The sequence below is a fragment of the Melopsittacus undulatus genome, chromosome 4, assembly GCF_012275295.1.
Source record: "Melopsittacus undulatus isolate bMelUnd1 chromosome 4, bMelUnd1.mat.Z, whole genome shotgun sequence".
Taxonomy (NCBI): Eukaryota; Metazoa; Chordata; class Aves; order Psittaciformes; family Psittaculidae; genus Melopsittacus; species Melopsittacus undulatus.
In genome coordinates this window covers 99,961,495-99,980,427 of record NC_047530.1, presented here as the reverse complement: position 1 = coordinate 99,980,427, position 18,933 = coordinate 99,961,495, and the positions used below count along the sequence as shown (strand labels likewise).

Here is an 18,933-nt window from a genome sequence, read left to right as displayed (position 1 = left end):
TATTCATGCATATGCTTCAGGAGAAGTAAAGCAGTAATGGGGTACAACTGTGACTTGAGGGATGCAAAAAATCCATATGATCTGCTGAAAAGAACAAGTACATTCCTCCCTGGCAACACAGAGTATGGGAAAAGGAGCCTTCATCACCCTCTCCCTACACAGTGAGAGTACCTGATTGTGCAGATGCCAGGTTTGGTAGTCATCTTTGTTACACCTTCGGTTGAAGATTGACTTGTAGTCCACCTTGACCAGCTGCCATTCAGAACGGAGACTGAAGTGCCCAAAGATTCTGCGCATGGGAGAGAAAAAAAAGAAAGAACTAGAGTCAGCCAGAGGTATGCTTCCATTAAGCAAATAATTTCTCATGAATCTCCTCTGCAGAAAGCAATACACAGTCTTAGTGCTTGATGTCAGAGATCCTGTTCCTATGACATCCTAAGATTGTTTAGCCTTTTCCTGACCCCTTGTATAGCCTGTGTTGGAAGGTCTTCCATGCCTCTAGTACTGAGCACTTGACTCTAATACAGACAGCTACGTATCACTCAAAAACAATAAAATCCAGACTAAAAAGTAATGTGCATAATGTCAAGGGAGCTATTTTGGTGAATACATGGGTTTAGTTGTCTAAAAATTAAGCCTTTCTTAGCTGACTCAGTTTCTTTACTGCTGAACTTTTGTGTTGCACAAATTTACTACTTAATGAATTGTAAAATAATCATGGGAAGTAACATAATTGGGATATAGACTGTAGGCAAGCGATCTGCAAAGACAGCAACATCCCTTCCACCTGGTGAATGCTGACTGCAGCTAGTAGGAGTGGAATTGCAAATGATCACCGCTGTAAGGTTATTAGCAGAGTTTTTCTTAATTATTTTGAGTAGGTCACTCGGCAGCAGCAGTCACTGATCACACTACACAGTTCATCTGGTTAAGTAATAAATTGATTTCCAGTATCAAAATGACACATGCCACTTCAGAGCAACACAAGGCTCGTAGTGAGTAAGGCAGTATACAAGAACAATTGGAGCACTAAAAAACAGCGGAAGGACTCAGACTGTAATTCAAAACTGAGGAACACATCATCCCACAAATGGGATGACAAAAGGGATCATATAAAATTGAATAGTAAAAGAGACTTCTGAGCTTGGACTAGAACATCAGCAGCAGAAGTGACTGCTGAACACAGGTCTCCCTACACGCTATTCCAACTATGCAGCCCCCCTTCACATGCAGGGAAACCTGTGTGCTTACTTAAGTGTCTGGAAGGAAAGGACCAATGTAACAATGAACATTGACAGAATACATCAGCAAAGTACCATCATCACAAATAGTAAGGGACTGCGCATGCTGGAAGCTCACACCTTTACCAAAGAAAGCAAAATCATAGTAAAAACATGGTTTAATTAACAAATAACACTAGGTACTAAAGACTCCATCCATCCAGAAACATCACACAAATGCTACAGGGTGCTTAGTTTTCAATCAAGTAACAGCTTGCTATTCCCTTGGCCAGCTGTGATTTTCTCAGGAAGGAGCAGCTCTTCAATCAACTGCAGCTGGATTTCCAAAGAGGTGTGTAATAGGAGGAAATTAGGATGGGTGTCCAGACTTTAACAGCCATGAACAAAAGTACAGCTTCTCATTGGTAGGGGGAACATCTCAGTACATATAAACAACAAACTCCCTGACAAACAATCAAGCTTATTTCTCATTATAACATGATAACCTCTTGGCTACCTCAAATACAAAAGAACCTAAAACATCAGTGAAAAGACAAGTTTCAGATTTGAAAAACTCCATATGTCCTGAAACCCAAATCTTTCTGACATTCATTAAATGTCATTGTATCACCCTTATTGTGAGGTTTACCAGGCAGAGAAATAATGTTTTTTCTCATTACACCAGATCTTTCACTAACCTACATTTTTACACAAGCCACTAATGAGATTAAAGTTTTTGTTGGTTTAATTATTCCAGACTAAAAAAAGGAATGAGGGAGAGAGAGATGATTTACAAATTTCCCTATGAAATAGAAATAGAAACAAAAGATAAAACTTGTATTCTGTTTCCAAGCACTGACTGCAATCCAGATCCTGCTGTTTCCTCAGTGTGCTGCCATTCTTTGCTCTAGTTCATCTCTATTTACACTGTAAACACACAGGGCTGTTGGCTTTGGTCTTCACTCACTGTCCAAACTACTCCTTCTGTAGATTGTAGCCTGCATCAAATTCCTCTGTTGTTTTTGTGAAACAGAGACCATCCAGGAATCAGTAATCTTCTCCCACTTACACCTGTATCAGCTCATGGGATCAAGGAGAGAAAGTGGGGTGGGAGAGATCCAAGAGACTGGAGTTGTGGGTTTGCTGGGGACACCTTTCTACATCCAAGTTCTGCCTCACAGAGGCAAGCTCCAAGAAGCTGAAAAGAAGAGGAGAGGGTACAATACAAGAAGAACCTGTGACAATTGTGTACACAGATTAGAAATTAGTAGGTGGAGAAGGACTTGTATGGTGTAATGGATTTAATTAGGTGGATTGTTGTTGGCTCTTTACAACATTTCTTAGTGTAGTCCTAATTGTGGGGTACTAGCGATAGGAAGCACCACCACATTCAAAGCCACAGAGGAAACCACAACCCCTGTTTTTGTGTTGTCAACACAGAAGACACTTCCTGGACCAAGATCAACCTGTTGAAACCATAGCAATACATAGTGCCATGGCACTCAGTGGGAGAAGGAAGAAGAAGGGAGGAATGGGAAAGAGTACATAGTGGGGATGCAGAAGGCCTCTGAAACTGTACTCAAGTAAGACTTCTGACTCCAGTTCTCCTTCCCACTTTCCCTTGGCAATGGGTAAACCTCACCAGTTTTTATGCCACACTTGCTTTCAGCACATACTCTTCCAGAATGCATGGTACTATTGCACAGCTGGGAAGCTCTCCCATGAATCTTGTTTGTCCTGAATGTGATGCATGACTGAAAATGTCATTCCTGCAAAAGAGCAACTCAGCAGCAGAAACCATTTAGTCCAGCAGATTTATACCACTTCATTTGGCTGCATGTGTATTACACAGAAAAAATAGTAAGAGGGGAGAATATAATCAAACATAAACACTTACTTGAACCCAGAAGATAACACATCTGGAGAAATCAAACACTTCAGCAGCCAATGCATCTCAAGTGAAACATTGCTCAAAGGTTCACCCTTAGCTAACTGTCCAATAGGAGAGCAAAATGCTTCTTTGTGCTTTACAAAAGTCTCCAGAACTACTTGCTTTTTAAATCTATGAAAATAAGCTAAAAAAAAAACACAAAAAAAACATAAAAACAAAAACCAACCAGAAACAAAAAACCCCTCTGCCATTGAAATTTTTTCAGGATAATATCTATTAATGGAAAAAAACCCCAAAGTTTCCTAAGTGGAAGGAAGGATATTAGCATTCCAAAAGCACAAGAGCATTAGCTACTCTTTAATTAAATGATTTCAAAGAAGATCTCTGTATATAATTGCTATAATTTAGATGGAAACAATACTACACTAAATGTAATTAGAGAGTGTGAACAGAGAGGGACATTTTCCTCTGTACTGCAGAGATGGTTTTGGTTCACCTGATTCCTAAAGTAGTAACTCCCCCATCCCTATTGCTAATAAAACCTTCTTAAGCCTCATCAGCCATTGCAGGGCAGCCTTCAGAGATAAGAGCTGCTGATATGCACAGAAGCTAGCAAGCAACTGCACCCTGTGAACACTGCTCACCAATAATAAATGCAACTCAGACACCTACAGCATGTGTTTTTTTTGACCAGCCAGCATGATGAAGGTTACCTTATATTTCAAGATGACTCTGTTGTGCATTTGAAACTTCTATGTGAGTAAGCAAATATAAGGAATGGAAAAGAGTGTTATGTTGTCTGTGGGGATCCATCGGACCTTCAAACAGCTTTCCTTAGGAAGTGATGAAAACACTCATCTTTTGTGGAATTAAAAATGGCCTAAGTAAACCATGACAGGGAACAAACCCTGACTGAGCATAATTAGGCATTGCAGGTGAACCTTGCTTTTATCAGTTTTATCAGTTTTGTAAACTACATCACTGGATATAAAAAAATCCATACATATATATAGTGACTATATATAGTGACTAGAGTGACTAAGGTGCATGCACATGACCTCTTCCACCATATCTGTTTTGGAGAGGGTTGGGCAGACAGCAAAGAGCTACAACATCTTAAAACTGCTAGTGTTCGGGTGTCAGTAAGTGCTTAGCATTATGTGCTCCAGTACATACATCTGGATTTCTGTATCCAGTGTGGATGGACGAAAGTCCCAAGGGAAAAAATGGAAAGAGATTGGTGGGAGTTAATTTTTCCCTACTCAAATGATGAATCCTCATATTGCTTTGAAGAGACTATTTCATTTATCTTATCTGATTCCCATGTTTCTTATTTACCTTTTCTACTCACTAAATTAGGGAGGTAGATTTTTAATTTTTAATAAATATAGCTAAACTATCAAGATGATAAAAGGGAAAAGGGGACATTAAGTACTATGAATTTTGCTTCAGTAACATTGTCTACTGTGGCCTAACTGAAAGCTTTTAATTGCTTATTGCAAGGAGAGAAGACAAACGAAAAGAGATGGATTTTCAAGGTCCAACTCGGTGAAGCCAACACAAAAAGTATGTTTTCATTTTTTCCATCTCTGCAGTCTGATCTGAAAGTCCTTGAGAAGCAATAAATACAAGAGCCCAGATGCATTTAGACAAAGTCACTTTTCTGACCAAGCTCAATTTAAGAAAGGTTCTCCAACCTAAGCCATGGAATGGCAATTTATAGCTTTAGACAGGATAGATTCTATTCTGTCCCTCAGAGTAAGCATTTAAAACTCCACATAAAATCTTACCTAATAGAACAGCATCTTCTCAACTGGCTTTATGGATAACTCACTGTGAAACTATTGCTAGGAAACCAGAAAAGGCTTCCCAGTCCCCTCTTTTTTGTTGCCAGGGCTAGATGTCAGTAATTCGCAGGAAAAATATTAGGAACATGGAAAACAATTCTGAAATGCTTACAGATTCATGACAGAGTAATTTTGGAAAAGGTCACTGGTAATGCTTCCATAATTATATCTTTCATTAATTTTTTAAATACACAATAACTTGCAAATGCAGTATATACTGACTGAATAACCTTGTACAGAAGCTATTTTAAAGGCTTTTTACATATATAGAGTGTTCTCAAATTGCATTGCTTTTGCCTTATCGTTCCTTGAATTGTTGATAGTTGTGCTTTTTATGTTATTCAATACTGCTCATTCCTGACAGGTCAACAGAATGAATCAAGGGATGTTTTCCTCTGTGCTGCAGAGATGATTCTGGGTCACCTGATTACCAAAGCAGCAACTCCCCCCCACTCTTAATAAGAAGCTTCTTGAGCTTAATCAACCATGTGGTGCAGCTTTCAGAGATAAGAGCTGCTCACATGCCAGGTTGGATGGGGCTTTGAGCAACCTGGTCTAGTGGAAGGTGTCCCTGCCCACAGCAGGAGGGCTGGACCTTGATTATATTTAAGGTCCCTTCCAACCTAAATCATTCTGTGATTCTATAAAGATCATAAGATAACAACCCATCCACCTCTGGCCCATAGATTCAATTCATGTCCCTGCCTAGGGTATGAGAAATAGATCTTCTCAAGTAATAGCTTGTGTATTGCTCACAGAAAAGGCATCAGCTGTATCCATCTGGATCTATCTCTGCTGGCAGTTTCAGACAAGCTGCTCAAGTACAGAAATGGAAATGTCTTCTTATGCCTAAATTAAGTCCTTTTCTATCATTTTTGAATTAAACTGGCAGGACATTATATGGAGTGAGCATGCACTGAAGCTGTCTGTACTTGGCTGGTCTGGATACAGAAGACTTTTATTTCACTTGTCAGCCTAGCTCCTCTGCATGTAATAGGAGATAATGGTCAAAATCTCTGGTAATGCTTCTTGTCCCCAGCTGTGCTCACTGGTGAGACAGAAGGCTGAAGAAGCAAAGGAAGAAAGCAGCTAATGTCATCTTCAGTTCATAAATCACCAAACGTAGCCTCCTTTCTGAAGCATTTTTTCCTTACTATACATCAACAAGGTGAGGGAGGTGAAAAGGTACCAGATTTTGCTTGTCACAGGGTACACTGGGGGCCTCTGAAGTCAGGTTTTAACCAGATCAGGCCCTACCGAATAGACTGTTTAAGCTTTAAGCATTATGAATATCTAAAAATAAACTAAAAGCAAAACAATAATATATACTTAATAGACAGCAGCTTTTGAGATGAACTACACAGAAAGATGGATGGATCAACAGAAAACTACATAGAAAGAGCACTAAATATATACTTTAATTGATAATATCAAAAGTTAATTGCAGTGTCATCATAAAGGGACTGTTTCATTTAGGAAAGCCTGAAATCAACCTTGCTTCCCCCCCCCACCCCATTGTAAAAGAAAAATGCTTGCAGAAGAAGTGTCTTAGCAAGCAAAAAATCCTCGACAGTAAAATCACCCAAATCAGTAAATGCTTCAGCTGACCTGAATGTGTGCTTTTGTTGTGGGAATGTAGAGAGGGAGAAAGTCAAGCAAGGTTGCCATCCTACTTCAGTTAAAATCCCTCTTTATTTGTATCTGAAGTAATTTGATGTTTGAAACCAAGAAGTGCCATGAAACACAATCTGGAAGAACCTCCTCTTGACAGAGAAACAAGTGTGTGTTGCTTTTTTCTAGTCCCTGGAGAGGATGAAGTTGTCTCACCAAAACCAGGGGGAGCTCCATATCTGGGCAATCACCGAGACAAGAGCACTGAGTGGTTAATCCACCATGACTGAAGGTGCTCATTCTGCCTTAGATATCCAGAAAGAGAAGCACATGTTGCCACTATTGCAATTTAACAGCTAACCAGGTATGCAAGGCATACCTCCCCTCCCAGCAAATATCACTAGTGTGCTTTCAGGAGCAGAGTATGGTCAATATCACCTTCAGTGTAGTGGCATAGTACACGCTGGAGACTTCCTCTCTACAAACAGCTTGGATAGGTATGAGATAGGCCCACTCATAGTCACCCATGGTAGATCCATGCAGCATCAGCTCAGACCCATCAGTACAAACATTCAGGACCAGAGCTATTCAAATTTGCCTTGCCTGCTCTCATGAACTCTAAAGACATTTAATTATTTGGCAGAAGTAGACCTGAGCAATTGCCAGATAAAGCCTGCATATGTCTAAGCTCAACAGTTCCATTCTGTGGTTCTTGGCAAGCTTGAAGAACAAAGCTCTTCTACAAGACATATTCTGGCACTTGTAAAACTAGCACCGAGATGGAGCTAAGAAGCCTAGCCAGATGTGAGTTGCAGTTTGCTCCTGCTTATTGCACTTTGTACATCAGTGCTCCATGCTGCATGAGAACTAATTAGTTCAGCATCAGCATGACATGAATGTATGGAGGAAACACAAATGGGCTGCTGACTTCTCCTTTGCATCCAGAGTGCTAGGTAATGTAGACCAGAGGTGGGGGGATAGCATAGCAGAAAGGGTTAAGATCCAGCCAAACATATTGGCTCTTGCTGAGAACTGACTGTGTCCTTGTGCAAGGTTCTCTCACTTACCTAATTGCCTTGATTTGGTTTGGATTTTTCTCCCCACTAGCCAGGCTACCCTGGTCTTACATTACAAATAGCAGGGAAAATAGTAAGCCTATCATGCTGGAGATTCTAGTTCAGTGCACCCACTTACAGAAGGACTTGGTACATAGAAAAATACATACTGTAGTGATAGGACAAGGGGTAACAGGTTCAAACTTAAACAGCAGAGGTTTAGATTGGATATAAGGAAGAAATTCTTACTGTTAGGGTGATGAGGTACTGGAATGGGTTGCCCAGGGAGGTTGTGAATGCTCCATCCCTGGCAGTGTTCAGGGCCAGGTTGGATGAAGCCTTGGGTGACATGGTTTAGTGTGAGGTGTCCCTGCCCATGGCAGGGGGTTGGAACTAGATGATCTTAAGGTCCTTTCCAACCCTAACTATTCCATGATTCTATTCCATGATTCTATAAATGTTGCTACATCATTTGTTGGCATTTATGGTCTTTGAGACAATAAAAGAAATTATGACATTTTCACACCAAGAAGAGGGCCTGTTATGAACTTTGGATTTGAAGTCATCTCAGTGTAAGAAAGTAGCAGTAAAGCAAAACTAGCTCTTTTATGCAGGCTCAGCTGTTAGGGCCAAAACCACAGAAGCAACAATGGAACAGTTGGAAATTGTGCTGGCAGGGTTAGGTTTTATGAATGGGGATTGAGAGATCAGCTATTTCCCCATGAATTAAACATAAATCATGACTTTAGAGAAAACCAAATGGGCTGTGTAACCTCCCAATTGTTTTTTATTATGGTTTAGTTGGAATTAGCATTAAAGGAGGTCACTAGTTACATGGAAATTGGATGGAAAGGGACTGAGACAAGGGAAGTAGAACTTAATTGAAAGCGACACAGATCAGCAATTAGGGAGAGTGGAAAAGGGAGAGGGAGAGTTATACTGTCTCATGACTGACAAGAGGATGCAGAGAGCAAGAGACTGGAAACAAAGGAAACATAAAAGAGTAAAGATGACACTGGAAAGGCAGGCAATTGTCAACAAAAAACATCATCTAATCTTTTTCCTAAACAATAAATACGGTCTTTAAGAGCCACTTTGGAGCTTTTAATGCAGTTGCTTTTGGCTGACCTGTTAAATAGGAACAGTAGCCTGAGGGCAACCGGGTGATGATTCAGGGCTGCTGTACTTATTTCAGTGGATAGAAAGAAGAAATTATAATGTTTTTCTAGAAAGAAGAGACATATTTTCTTCCAAATAAAATATACCATCCACTTGAATCTAGATTTTCAGCTGGTGCAAATTAGTATAATTCCCATAGATATAAGGCCTTGTTCTACTGCTACTATTCAAAGGGAGAAAAAACAACAGCAGTGAAACCTTCAGGAATATGCTAACAGCAGAAAGTTTGTGTGACAACAAATTCATTCAAGAAAAAATCTGTTTCCCAAGGGGAAGGGTCAAATGAGAATTTCAGATAACTGCTTATGCAGATGAAGTCTGTTGGAAGTGGTTTACTTCCAGTTCCAAGTGAACCTCAATGACAAGGCATGGACATTTTCCACAGAAGAGAAATTCAGTGTTGGCCACTTTCACTGACTAGCAATCCATACTCGACTGGTCATGGAAAGCTGCGCTACTGCCAGATTCCAGGTCAGGAAGGGGAGAGGAGATAGGGCAGCAGAAAAATTTCTGTGAATATAGAGAAAAACTGCAAAATCTTGCAATCAAAATCCTGCAGTTCAATCATGGCTAACCCTTTTCCCTCAGCTTTGGAAAACAGTCCTGGCATTATTCATCAGTTCAGTGGGCACTTCCTTTAAAGTATGAGCAGAAGAGGAAAACCACTGCAAATGACATGGTACAGCATGATCTTTTGGTTAGCAAGTAGCGCCAAGTGCAATCAGTAAGTAATCTGCAGAACATGTAATTATGAAGCATTCCTACAGTTTGGGCTTGATTTCTCCAATAGCTGCACAAACACTGCACAAGGCAATGGGGGAAATAAGGATTTTCATTATTTTTAAATACCAAGTGCTATCAATACAAGAACTTACTGAATAACAAACCAAACCTTTTGAAATCTAGTCTCTAAAAAATTCATTGCCAATGTTCCCAAACCACTTTACATGACAATTGCTTCAAAAGAAATCCCAGCAACATGAAAGGGAGCATGAGACACCTGGGAAGGGGGATGGGAAAGCACGTTAATTTTTAATGCTGTTTTTCAGAGGGGTTCTTTCTCTTCTTCGAAGCACTCGTGAAAGACAACCAGGTTCTGACAGCTTTGAAACCAGAAGATGATGCTGCCACCATCTTTTAGAAAAGATACTGGCAGGTATCAGCAACCCGAGTGTTTCTGCCACTAACAGGTCTGTGGTCCCAATGGAGGCAGGTGCTGTCCCTTTGCCTGTATTACCAGCTGGGTAATAGAGCATGTTCAGTCATCTCAATTTTCATCATATGAATCAGCAGATTTCTAACCAGAGATGTCCAACACAAATGTGGAAGCCATTGCTCAGAACATGTAACACAGGGACAATCTGTGGTGCAGCGTGGTGACAAGCTTTGTCTGGCACAGGGTAGTAGAGAGAAGAAGGCTCAAGAGGGGATGAGATCTATACCTGCCTGGGTAACAGTGCAACAATATGGCTGATCAGTTATACTGGGGGAATTTTCACAGGCTTGGGTCAAAGGGATCATGAACCAACAAAACCATGTACAATAAGCACATGAGGACAATCTCTCCTTAGGAATAAAGGCTTGTAGCACTATCTGAACAATATGAGATGCCTCAAAACACAGTATGGCTCCTCTGGGGACTTGATTTCCACCAATCACTCAACCCACTGATGAAAAACCTGTTAGAGTGAGCTGTGCAGTCAATCCAGCACTGACAGCTCCCAGAAAAGCACATGTACTGCACCACTTTCTGCCCCATGCAGGATCAGGGCCAGGCTGAGATGAAAAGATGCTGAGGCCAAGCTCCTTAAGGGCTGGTGGGATCAGGGCACCAGAATACTTCTTGTCTTGCTTCAACAGAAAGGTGAATCACTCTAAGGAACATATGTGTGCACAGCACCCTGCATACCCCACACCAGGCCCGAGTGCTTTATACAGCCCAGCCCAGCTGCTAGCAGGAGGACAGAACAAGACCTATAATCCATCTGTCCTTATTTAAAAGCACAAGAAATGAGAATATCTGGATTTTATTGTCATAGGGCAAACCTCATCCTTTTACTTAAGGAAAATAAATCATGTATCAGCCTGCTGCTCATTCTGGCTCCTTCTGTAAAGGCATTTTTTATTCACTTGAATGAATAAAAGCCTCCAGCTTGAAATCAATTTCCTAGTCCCCCTTCCTCCACATGCTTACCCCTTGTCTAAGCATTACAGACATAACTCAGCACTTCCTTTCACCTGAGGAATGGGAAAAGTCTGCACAGTAGAGTACCCACCTGTGACTTGGGAGACCTGATCTGATGTCAAGCTCTCCCCCTGACAGCCTGATAAGTGACTGACAATGGACATATCCCTTGTTCTGCCTCATTTTCTCTATATATTATGCAAATAACTATATTTGTCCATAAATAGCACGTGACTTCAATGAGAGTAATGTTTGCCCCAGAAAGTCAAAGATAGACAATACAGGCCACAGGACCCAACGCCTTTCTCTGTGTTATGGATTCTGCAGGAATCTTATGAGTACATGGCACAACTGCTGGGAACTCATCTCAAGTCTCAGACATCCTCCTCCTATAGCCCCATAAATCACACAATGCTGTCCTAGAGAGATTACTCTAAGCAGTTGTTCTCATCACCTTATTTGTCTATTCAGGTGCCACAGAAAGAACTCAGCTCACACTGCAAGTATCAGCAGCACAATCAATATTATTGTGGACTGTTTGGGTGAATTCATGCAGCAATCCAAAGGCTAACAAATAGAGTACTCCTCTGGCAATGAGGGAGATGGGAGGAGGAAGTGACAATGATTAATCTGTGATCGTTAATAATGTCTTTAAGTCTTGCAAATGAAGATAATGATATGGGTAATCAGTTGTCTTACTCCAGGGTCTAAACTGATAATCTGCTGGGATAAAATGGGAATTCCTATAACACACATTTTCTTGTCCATTGCAAAGTCACTTGATGGCATTAGCAGATTGATCATTTTCTTGCAAAGTCCCAGGTATTCATTACTTCCAGAAAGTTCTGAAATTAGATCAGATGATACAGGAATGTAGCTTACTATAGCAAATGCCTATACCCTTTCAATCATTTTGGTTTCTTAATAATTATATTTGTTTGTTTGTTTTCCTCAGAACAAATTTTAAATTTTACTTTTCTTTCTGTGTGCAGTCATTATTTTCACAGATCTACTTTAATTTCACTGATCCTATTCTAGAGAATCCTTATGTAGGCTTGTGGACTGCAGTTTTGACTGCCCTGTGAGCAAGGACAGTGCAATGAACTCACAAGGGCATATCAAAGCCTTGCAGTAAAACCCTTAGCTAATAATAAAACCAACTGCACCACAAACAGATATAGCAATAAACATAAAAAGACAGAAAAACTGAGATGCAAGATAAAAACATAATGGGGACAATTAAAGCCTATCAGTGCTTTCTATGTATCTTATGGTACCTATGCAACTTGGATAACCTGGGGTTTGAAATCTGTCCTCCAATCTTTCAAAACCCCCATAGTTTTGGTAAGCTTGAGAGCAGGAGCAAGCTGGCCTGTCAGCCACGGGTCCCAAAAGAGCTGAAGATAAATAAGGACAGAATTCAGAACTCACCACCACAACAGCCCCCGTAAATGATCACTTTCATTGTTTTCTGCATTAGAAGCTGCAAGTTGGATGTAGCTTTCTAGAGACCAAAATCCTTCATCACCAAATCCTTTATTGAGCTCAGCAGGAGCAGCAGAAGTTGCAGAAGAAAATCTGTCTTTTTCTTTTTCAGACAGCTTCTTTCTCTTTTTCTCAAGCAGAGTGAAGTGAAAAGAGACCAGATTGATGGCAGGAGTTTGAAGACCTCTGCTGTGTCACAGGAATTGAGAAACACTGTGTCTTGTCCTTACGCATGTTGGACAAGAACCTCAATTTCTTCTAGGAAAAACAATTTCTTAGTGTTTCTGCCATCCACTCACCTCTTCTCTCATTTGCTGAGATTGCTCGCAGGGGAGCCAGCTACAAAGGACAAAGGCTTCTGGCCCAGCAGGGAGAAGGCCAGCTCCTCTGACCACATCCCAACCGAAGTACTGTTTTCTATATCCTTAAGGTAGTAGAAACCGTAAGGTGCCACTTTTCTCAGCCCAACCACTCAGAGGTGACAGATCCACAGCTCCCTACCCCTTAAGCATAGGGGCAGAATCTTTCAAGGACATTGTGTCAGCTTGTAATTTTCTTGCCTGTATCAGCTTTTAAATGTGACAGCAAGAGTTGAGCAGAAGTCAGTGAATGTTGCCTTGCTTGAAGATGAAGGATGATAATCACAGTATCAGAAAGTGACAGGAAAATGACTCCCATGTAATTTTGAACTCTGTAGGAGCTTGGACCTGGGAGCTGTTGCCCTTCTCTCATACTCAACCTGCTGAACCTCTGCTGAGTGCATATCAGAATCTGTCCATGTTACCTTCATACATGTACATACTTTGCTGATGTCTTCTTCCACAAGTGAGTCAGTTCTTCAGAATAAGAGTTGACTCATAGACCTCTTGGCCACATGGTTATATGGCTACTAAGTGTTTTAGGCAACTTAGGGAAAAACAACCCTCAAAAAATAGAGAAAAAATATCATTAATGTCCTAGAAATAAAACTAACATGTTTGGCCAAGAAAGTCTCTTATTTGCAAATCTCTGTAAATGCGAGAAGTATACAAGGTAAAGTTGTTTTTTTTTTTAACACATATATATTTTTAGCATCCTCTACTCACCGCTTGGAGCATGCAACTGAGCTAGAGGGACCCCTGGTCTGACTCAGCATGGCTTGTGCCCTTCATGCTCTCTTTCTTACCTCAAACCTCTTCTGGCATCTATCTCACCTTTTCCAATGTTTTTCAGCTACTTATTCATTCTGCCCCACTCTTCTGCCACCCAGTGATGGATTGCCAGTAATTTTATGGGTCTCCTGAAAGAAAAATGCTCCCATTTCATCCCTGGTAAAGCTGCATGGCCATGTAAATGAGTAGGTGTTAGAAAAAGGCCAGGGCTTATAACGTGTTCATTTACAACTAGGAACATTTTCTAACATATACATAACTAAAAGCAGTAGTTGCAGCAATGTTAGCAGACCAGCTTGTATTAAGTCCTTTCACTGAAAACGTTAATGCTCGATGATGCATACACAGATATATATGGACCATTAAGTATACATACATAGAAACACAGAAGTGGGTGTGTATACATAAATATATATTTATCAGAGAAAACTTAATGATCCCCTTCTATAAATTAGTGTCTGCACACACACATATTATGAGTCTACTAAAATGACAGCAAAGCTCTGCAGGGCTGTGAAGCAAAAAGGTTACTTCTCTTAATGTAAGTTTGGAGAGATGCTTAGCAGAGGAGAAGTGGCAGAGGTAATAATTATCAGTCAGAGCTGGAACAACATAAAGCCCTTCTCTGGACTCACAAAACCATCTTGTCTCTGGTTTGAATGGTATAGAATAGCAACTCTCTCAACCAAATACTGCTTCTGTTTGGACATATCACAATTTACTACAACTGGAATACAATCTGATTCTTTTCCCCTGGTGAACAATTTCAGGCACGTAACATGCTGTGCCCATGGCTTGTCAACACAGACACATTAGAGTGTGAAATCATTAGAAGATATACTAGTCACCAGTGAGTGTTATAGGACAGAACTTAGAAAACTGTAGGTTTCAAAGACTAGTGCTTTCTAGGCACTCTGTGGGTCACATAAGAACCTACCTAACCTATTGCGTGTATGCATTTATTTTCCTGCAGGACCCTTTGCTATAGCTATTTACCTCTCACCTGCACCAAACACTGCAATTTATTACTAAAATTCGGTACAAATCTCTTGAAGTTTTGCGATGTTAAAGGAGCTGAACTGACCATCTTGTCAGATGAGATGAGTGTCAAAACAACAACAGAAGGAACTGCATAAGTGGATGATCAGCCAGAAATGGAGAGTGGATTCACCTTGTTCAAACAGTAGCTCCAAGTAAGATGAGCTCACACAGTCTCATAGTACTTCCCAGTGTGTTACAAAACTCCATTTTTAGCACAGCCCACCCAGCTATGCTTGTAAGGAAATACTTAACTCTTGCACCCTTACAGCTACGTGGAACAACAAAATCATAAAATAGAGTGAATCAGACCTCTGCAAGACATCTTGTCCAACTTCCCATTAAAAGCAGGTTGCAACTCAAAGTACACTAAGATACTCAGAATCATAATATGCCCCTACACGCAAATCTACAGATTTTAGTGGTAAGCTCTTTTTTAGGACATTTATACAGAACACAGAAGATCCAAAAAAACTAGGAGGCTCATACAGACTGCTCAGAGAACAGTCATGAAGTGATACGAAATTCTGTGCTAAAACTGTTGCTGCTTCCTACAGCCCAGAGAGCCCCTTATAGGATGTGCCACAAAATGAAGGTTGGGAATAATAGTCATTCTACTGATGTACTCATTTTAATGAGATTGTATTATAATAGTATTGTTAATAATGCAATATGTATATACATTGCCCTGTGAATATTAGTTTTTGAAGTAGCTGAACACAGACCACTTTATACAAATCAATGGAAAAAAAAGTGTCCCTAATAGGAATCAGCTGACACCACTCAATGAAACATTTTGCATTTACCAGGATGAAAGAGAAATTTTTAAAAGCCACTATTTTACCCATTTTGGCAGAGCACAAATATGAACACAGTCTTGGTGCATGCCTCAGCCCTGCTTCTACTTTAAGAGCTCTCACTGATCCCATTGTCAGCCGGGGGATGCTAATACCAAACCATTGTGCTCCCCTCATCAGCTTCTTGAAATCATTGGGCTTTCTACCTGTAAACACAAATCCCATGCACCTTCAACCACCATGTGTTGCCTTGGTTCAAAGGATGACCAGCAGCAATAGAAAAGCATTGATTTTTTCTCAGCCAAAGCTTCCACAAGCTCGTTATGATCCTACACTGCCCTTATAGATGAGTTCACTAAAATGCTCATTGCAAAGAATACCTAAGTGATCTGCATAGAAATGGTTTGCAAACGGGCTTTATAAATGGGCTTTTTCCTCCTCAGTTTCTTTAACATTGTGAATAGGAATTTCTCTAAACATTTATTACAAGTGTCATGTGAAATGTCTCTATATGGCAGACTACAGATTGTTAAGAATAGTTTCTAAAACTGCTAATGGTGACTGTAATAATAAAACCAATACTAGTAACAATAAAACAGCAATAATAATGATGCACCTGTGGAGATTTCAAGAGTCAGCTCTCAACAAAGCTGATACACAATATTCAGCAAGATAACTCACTTCCTACATTCTCTGTCAGAAGACTATAGACATATAAGTAACAATAATCTTAGTTTAAAAATACATCTTTCATCTCAGAAGAAAACAGCACTGATTTATAAAGTAAATGGGCTAAATCCACAGCTAGTTGATCAGCTCCATTGATTTAAATGAAGGTGCTGATGTGTAAATTTATTTGAGCTCAGATCTATCTCTGCATGTGTGTGTATGGGGTTAGAAGATGATTCATGTTGTGCATTGCCCAAAGAATTTCAGAGAAACACTTTATTTACTAACACAGAAAGTGGAACAGATTGCCCAGGGGGGTTGTGGAGTCTCCTACGTTGGAGATATTCAAGGCCCACCTGGACAAGTTCCTGTGTGATGTACTCCAGGTTACCCTGCTCGTGCAGGGGGGTTGGACTAGATGATCTTTCGAGGTCCCTTCCAACCCTTGGGATTCTGTGATTCTGTGACACATTATTGCTGCATTTGGAGAAAAATGCACAGAGTGAAGGGAATACAGGATCTAATCTTTAGCTGGGGATTGGTATATATTGCCCCAACAGGATGCTCACAGCACTTTTGTGAAAAGGCTCATAGGTATATTATATGCTGTTGCATTTTGCTCTTTGCAAAAACAGGGTTAATATTGCAGATAGCAAGACAGCAGATGCACAGAAATATTCTTTTACACAAACAAGTACTCTACCTTTTTTCAGAAAAAGCCAAAGCCAAGGCATGGTTTTGAAGTAAAGGAAAAGCTAGTAAGCCTATTATAATTGATACCACCTCTACTCCAATAAAATCTCAGTAACTGTCTGTGACACAGACACAGAAGCTGCCTCATTCTGCCTCAGCACTGTTTGGGAAACAAACTTAAAAGTTCTGCTCCTATGCTTCACAGGCATAAAAGATAACCATAATTACTTAGCCCAGTGTTCCTGTGAAACTTGAGCACAGGAGATACAGATGGGTATGCACAAGTTAGATATTCCTTCCTGGTTCTCCCAAGACTACAGCACCAATACACTTCTGCCACTGGCATAGAAGCAGACAGCTCAAATGACCCTTTGCCAGAGGAGGATTTTCCCCCAGCCCTTTACTCACAGCTAAGTTGAGCTCAACTGCAAGTATAGACGACTCCTCATCACATACTTATTTCTGTTTAAAGCTAATGTAGGTCTGGTCTTTGAAAGGCATACCAACACCAATCATGCAACCCAGTTGGAATAAATTCAAATTACTAGCAGAAATGCCCAAGACACAAAACTTCTATCTGATCCAAGCTTCCTCAGAAACTGATGACAAGCATACACAGCAGTCTGCTCTCAAGTCTGTCACTACCACTGACACCAGCAAGGAGAGACACACATACATTTCTGCCATATAAGTAGGCAGATGGAATGAAGCCTAGAAGAAAATACATCGGGACTGAATCTCTTTTCTCTTCCAAGTAGTGAAAATCTGCAGGAACTTCAGGTGAAGGTGCAGAAAACAGGAAAAGCAAATCAACCACAAGGTGAAATTTATCGTGTATCACCTGCCCTAAAGTTGTGCTGCAACAGCATCTGATGTGATTAACCACATGCCACTGCAGATATGCTTCACAGGCATGCCTCAGCCTAAGACATCTTAGTCACTTTGCCTCCTGATCCTTTTCAATCTGCTCCAGCCAGCTCAGAGAAAACACAGGTAAGAAGGTACATCTGCAAGCAATGAAGGCAGTGCATCTAGTTCTTTCTTTGTTCAGAAACCCAGTGCAGCATGTTCTGATCTGCTTTGTGCAAGAGGTTGAATGACTCTTTGAAGATGCCTTTGAACTTAAGAAGTTTCCTCTCTCCCCTGTTTGTTAAACTCTGATCATGGCCTGCTCTTGAGCCAAAATTACCCACCAGTTCTTCAGGCCTTGCCCAGCACTTCAGCACTCTTGGGAGGAGGAAGGTCCAAGAACCTTTGGTGCCAGCCCAGGGTCTTCCTTTCATTGTATGGGTGAATCACAGCATACTATACCCCAGACCAGGAAGGTTATTCTGAGCTCAGCTGTGCATATACACACTTGAGCTAAAACCAGATGTATAGCTCACAAAGCAGATAGCAACTAAATGGTTTGGGGATATTCATACTCAGAAGCCATCTCAAAAGACAGTCAAGCTGCACAACTGGAGCAAGCATAGAACTGACATTAGGTGCAGCCACACACATCTGTGGCCTCTGAAGAGCACTGCAATCTCTGGGACACCAGATGGAAGGAACACAATCTCAGTTACATTTATGAGAAGGGACATCTGGATGTCACAAGTCCTGTTTCTGGATCTGCAACAGCACCTGGAATGAGGCATCTCTCAGAGCATAAAAGCATAAGCAGTTCTGTCCTGAATGCATGAAAGTTGCTGTCAACACCATGGGATGTTTCAACCCATGCGCATATCACACAGACTTACTCCAAAACAGACTGTCATAAAATATAGGTCTGGGCAGAGTTGGCTTCATCTAGTCAAAGCTTGAAAACTTCCAGGGATGGTGATACCACAACTTCTCTGTAAAGTAATTAGGGCTACAACACTCCTCAGAGAAGCAGATTTACCTACTGCCTTATTTGAACTCACAAGATACAGCTTGGGACCTTGTTATACCCCCACCTGGGTAGAGTTTGGCTCCATCATCTGTTTGCCACATGATACATGGATACTCCACCTGGGTCTGTGACCATCAGCAAAACCCACAAATAGCACCAAACCTTCATGCAACACCACACGTGTAACTACACAACGCCGCATTGCATACCGTGAGGCTTACCATGCTCTTGGGGAT

At 40.8% G+C, this 18,933-nt stretch overlaps 1 protein-coding gene across 1 annotated transcript in view; it reads right to left on the bottom strand.

Moving 5' to 3' along the window:
- The window catches only part of SORCS3 (sortilin related VPS10 domain containing receptor 3), a 298,778-nt gene that overhangs the window by 36,399 nt on the left and 243,446 nt on the right, over window positions 1-18,933 (bottom strand). Inside the window, exon 15 of the mRNA XM_034062014.1 lies at window positions 172-289. Within this exon, the coding sequence (XP_033917905.1) occupies window positions 172-289 (118 nt within the window). The remainder of the gene's footprint in view (window positions 1-171; window positions 290-18,933) is intronic.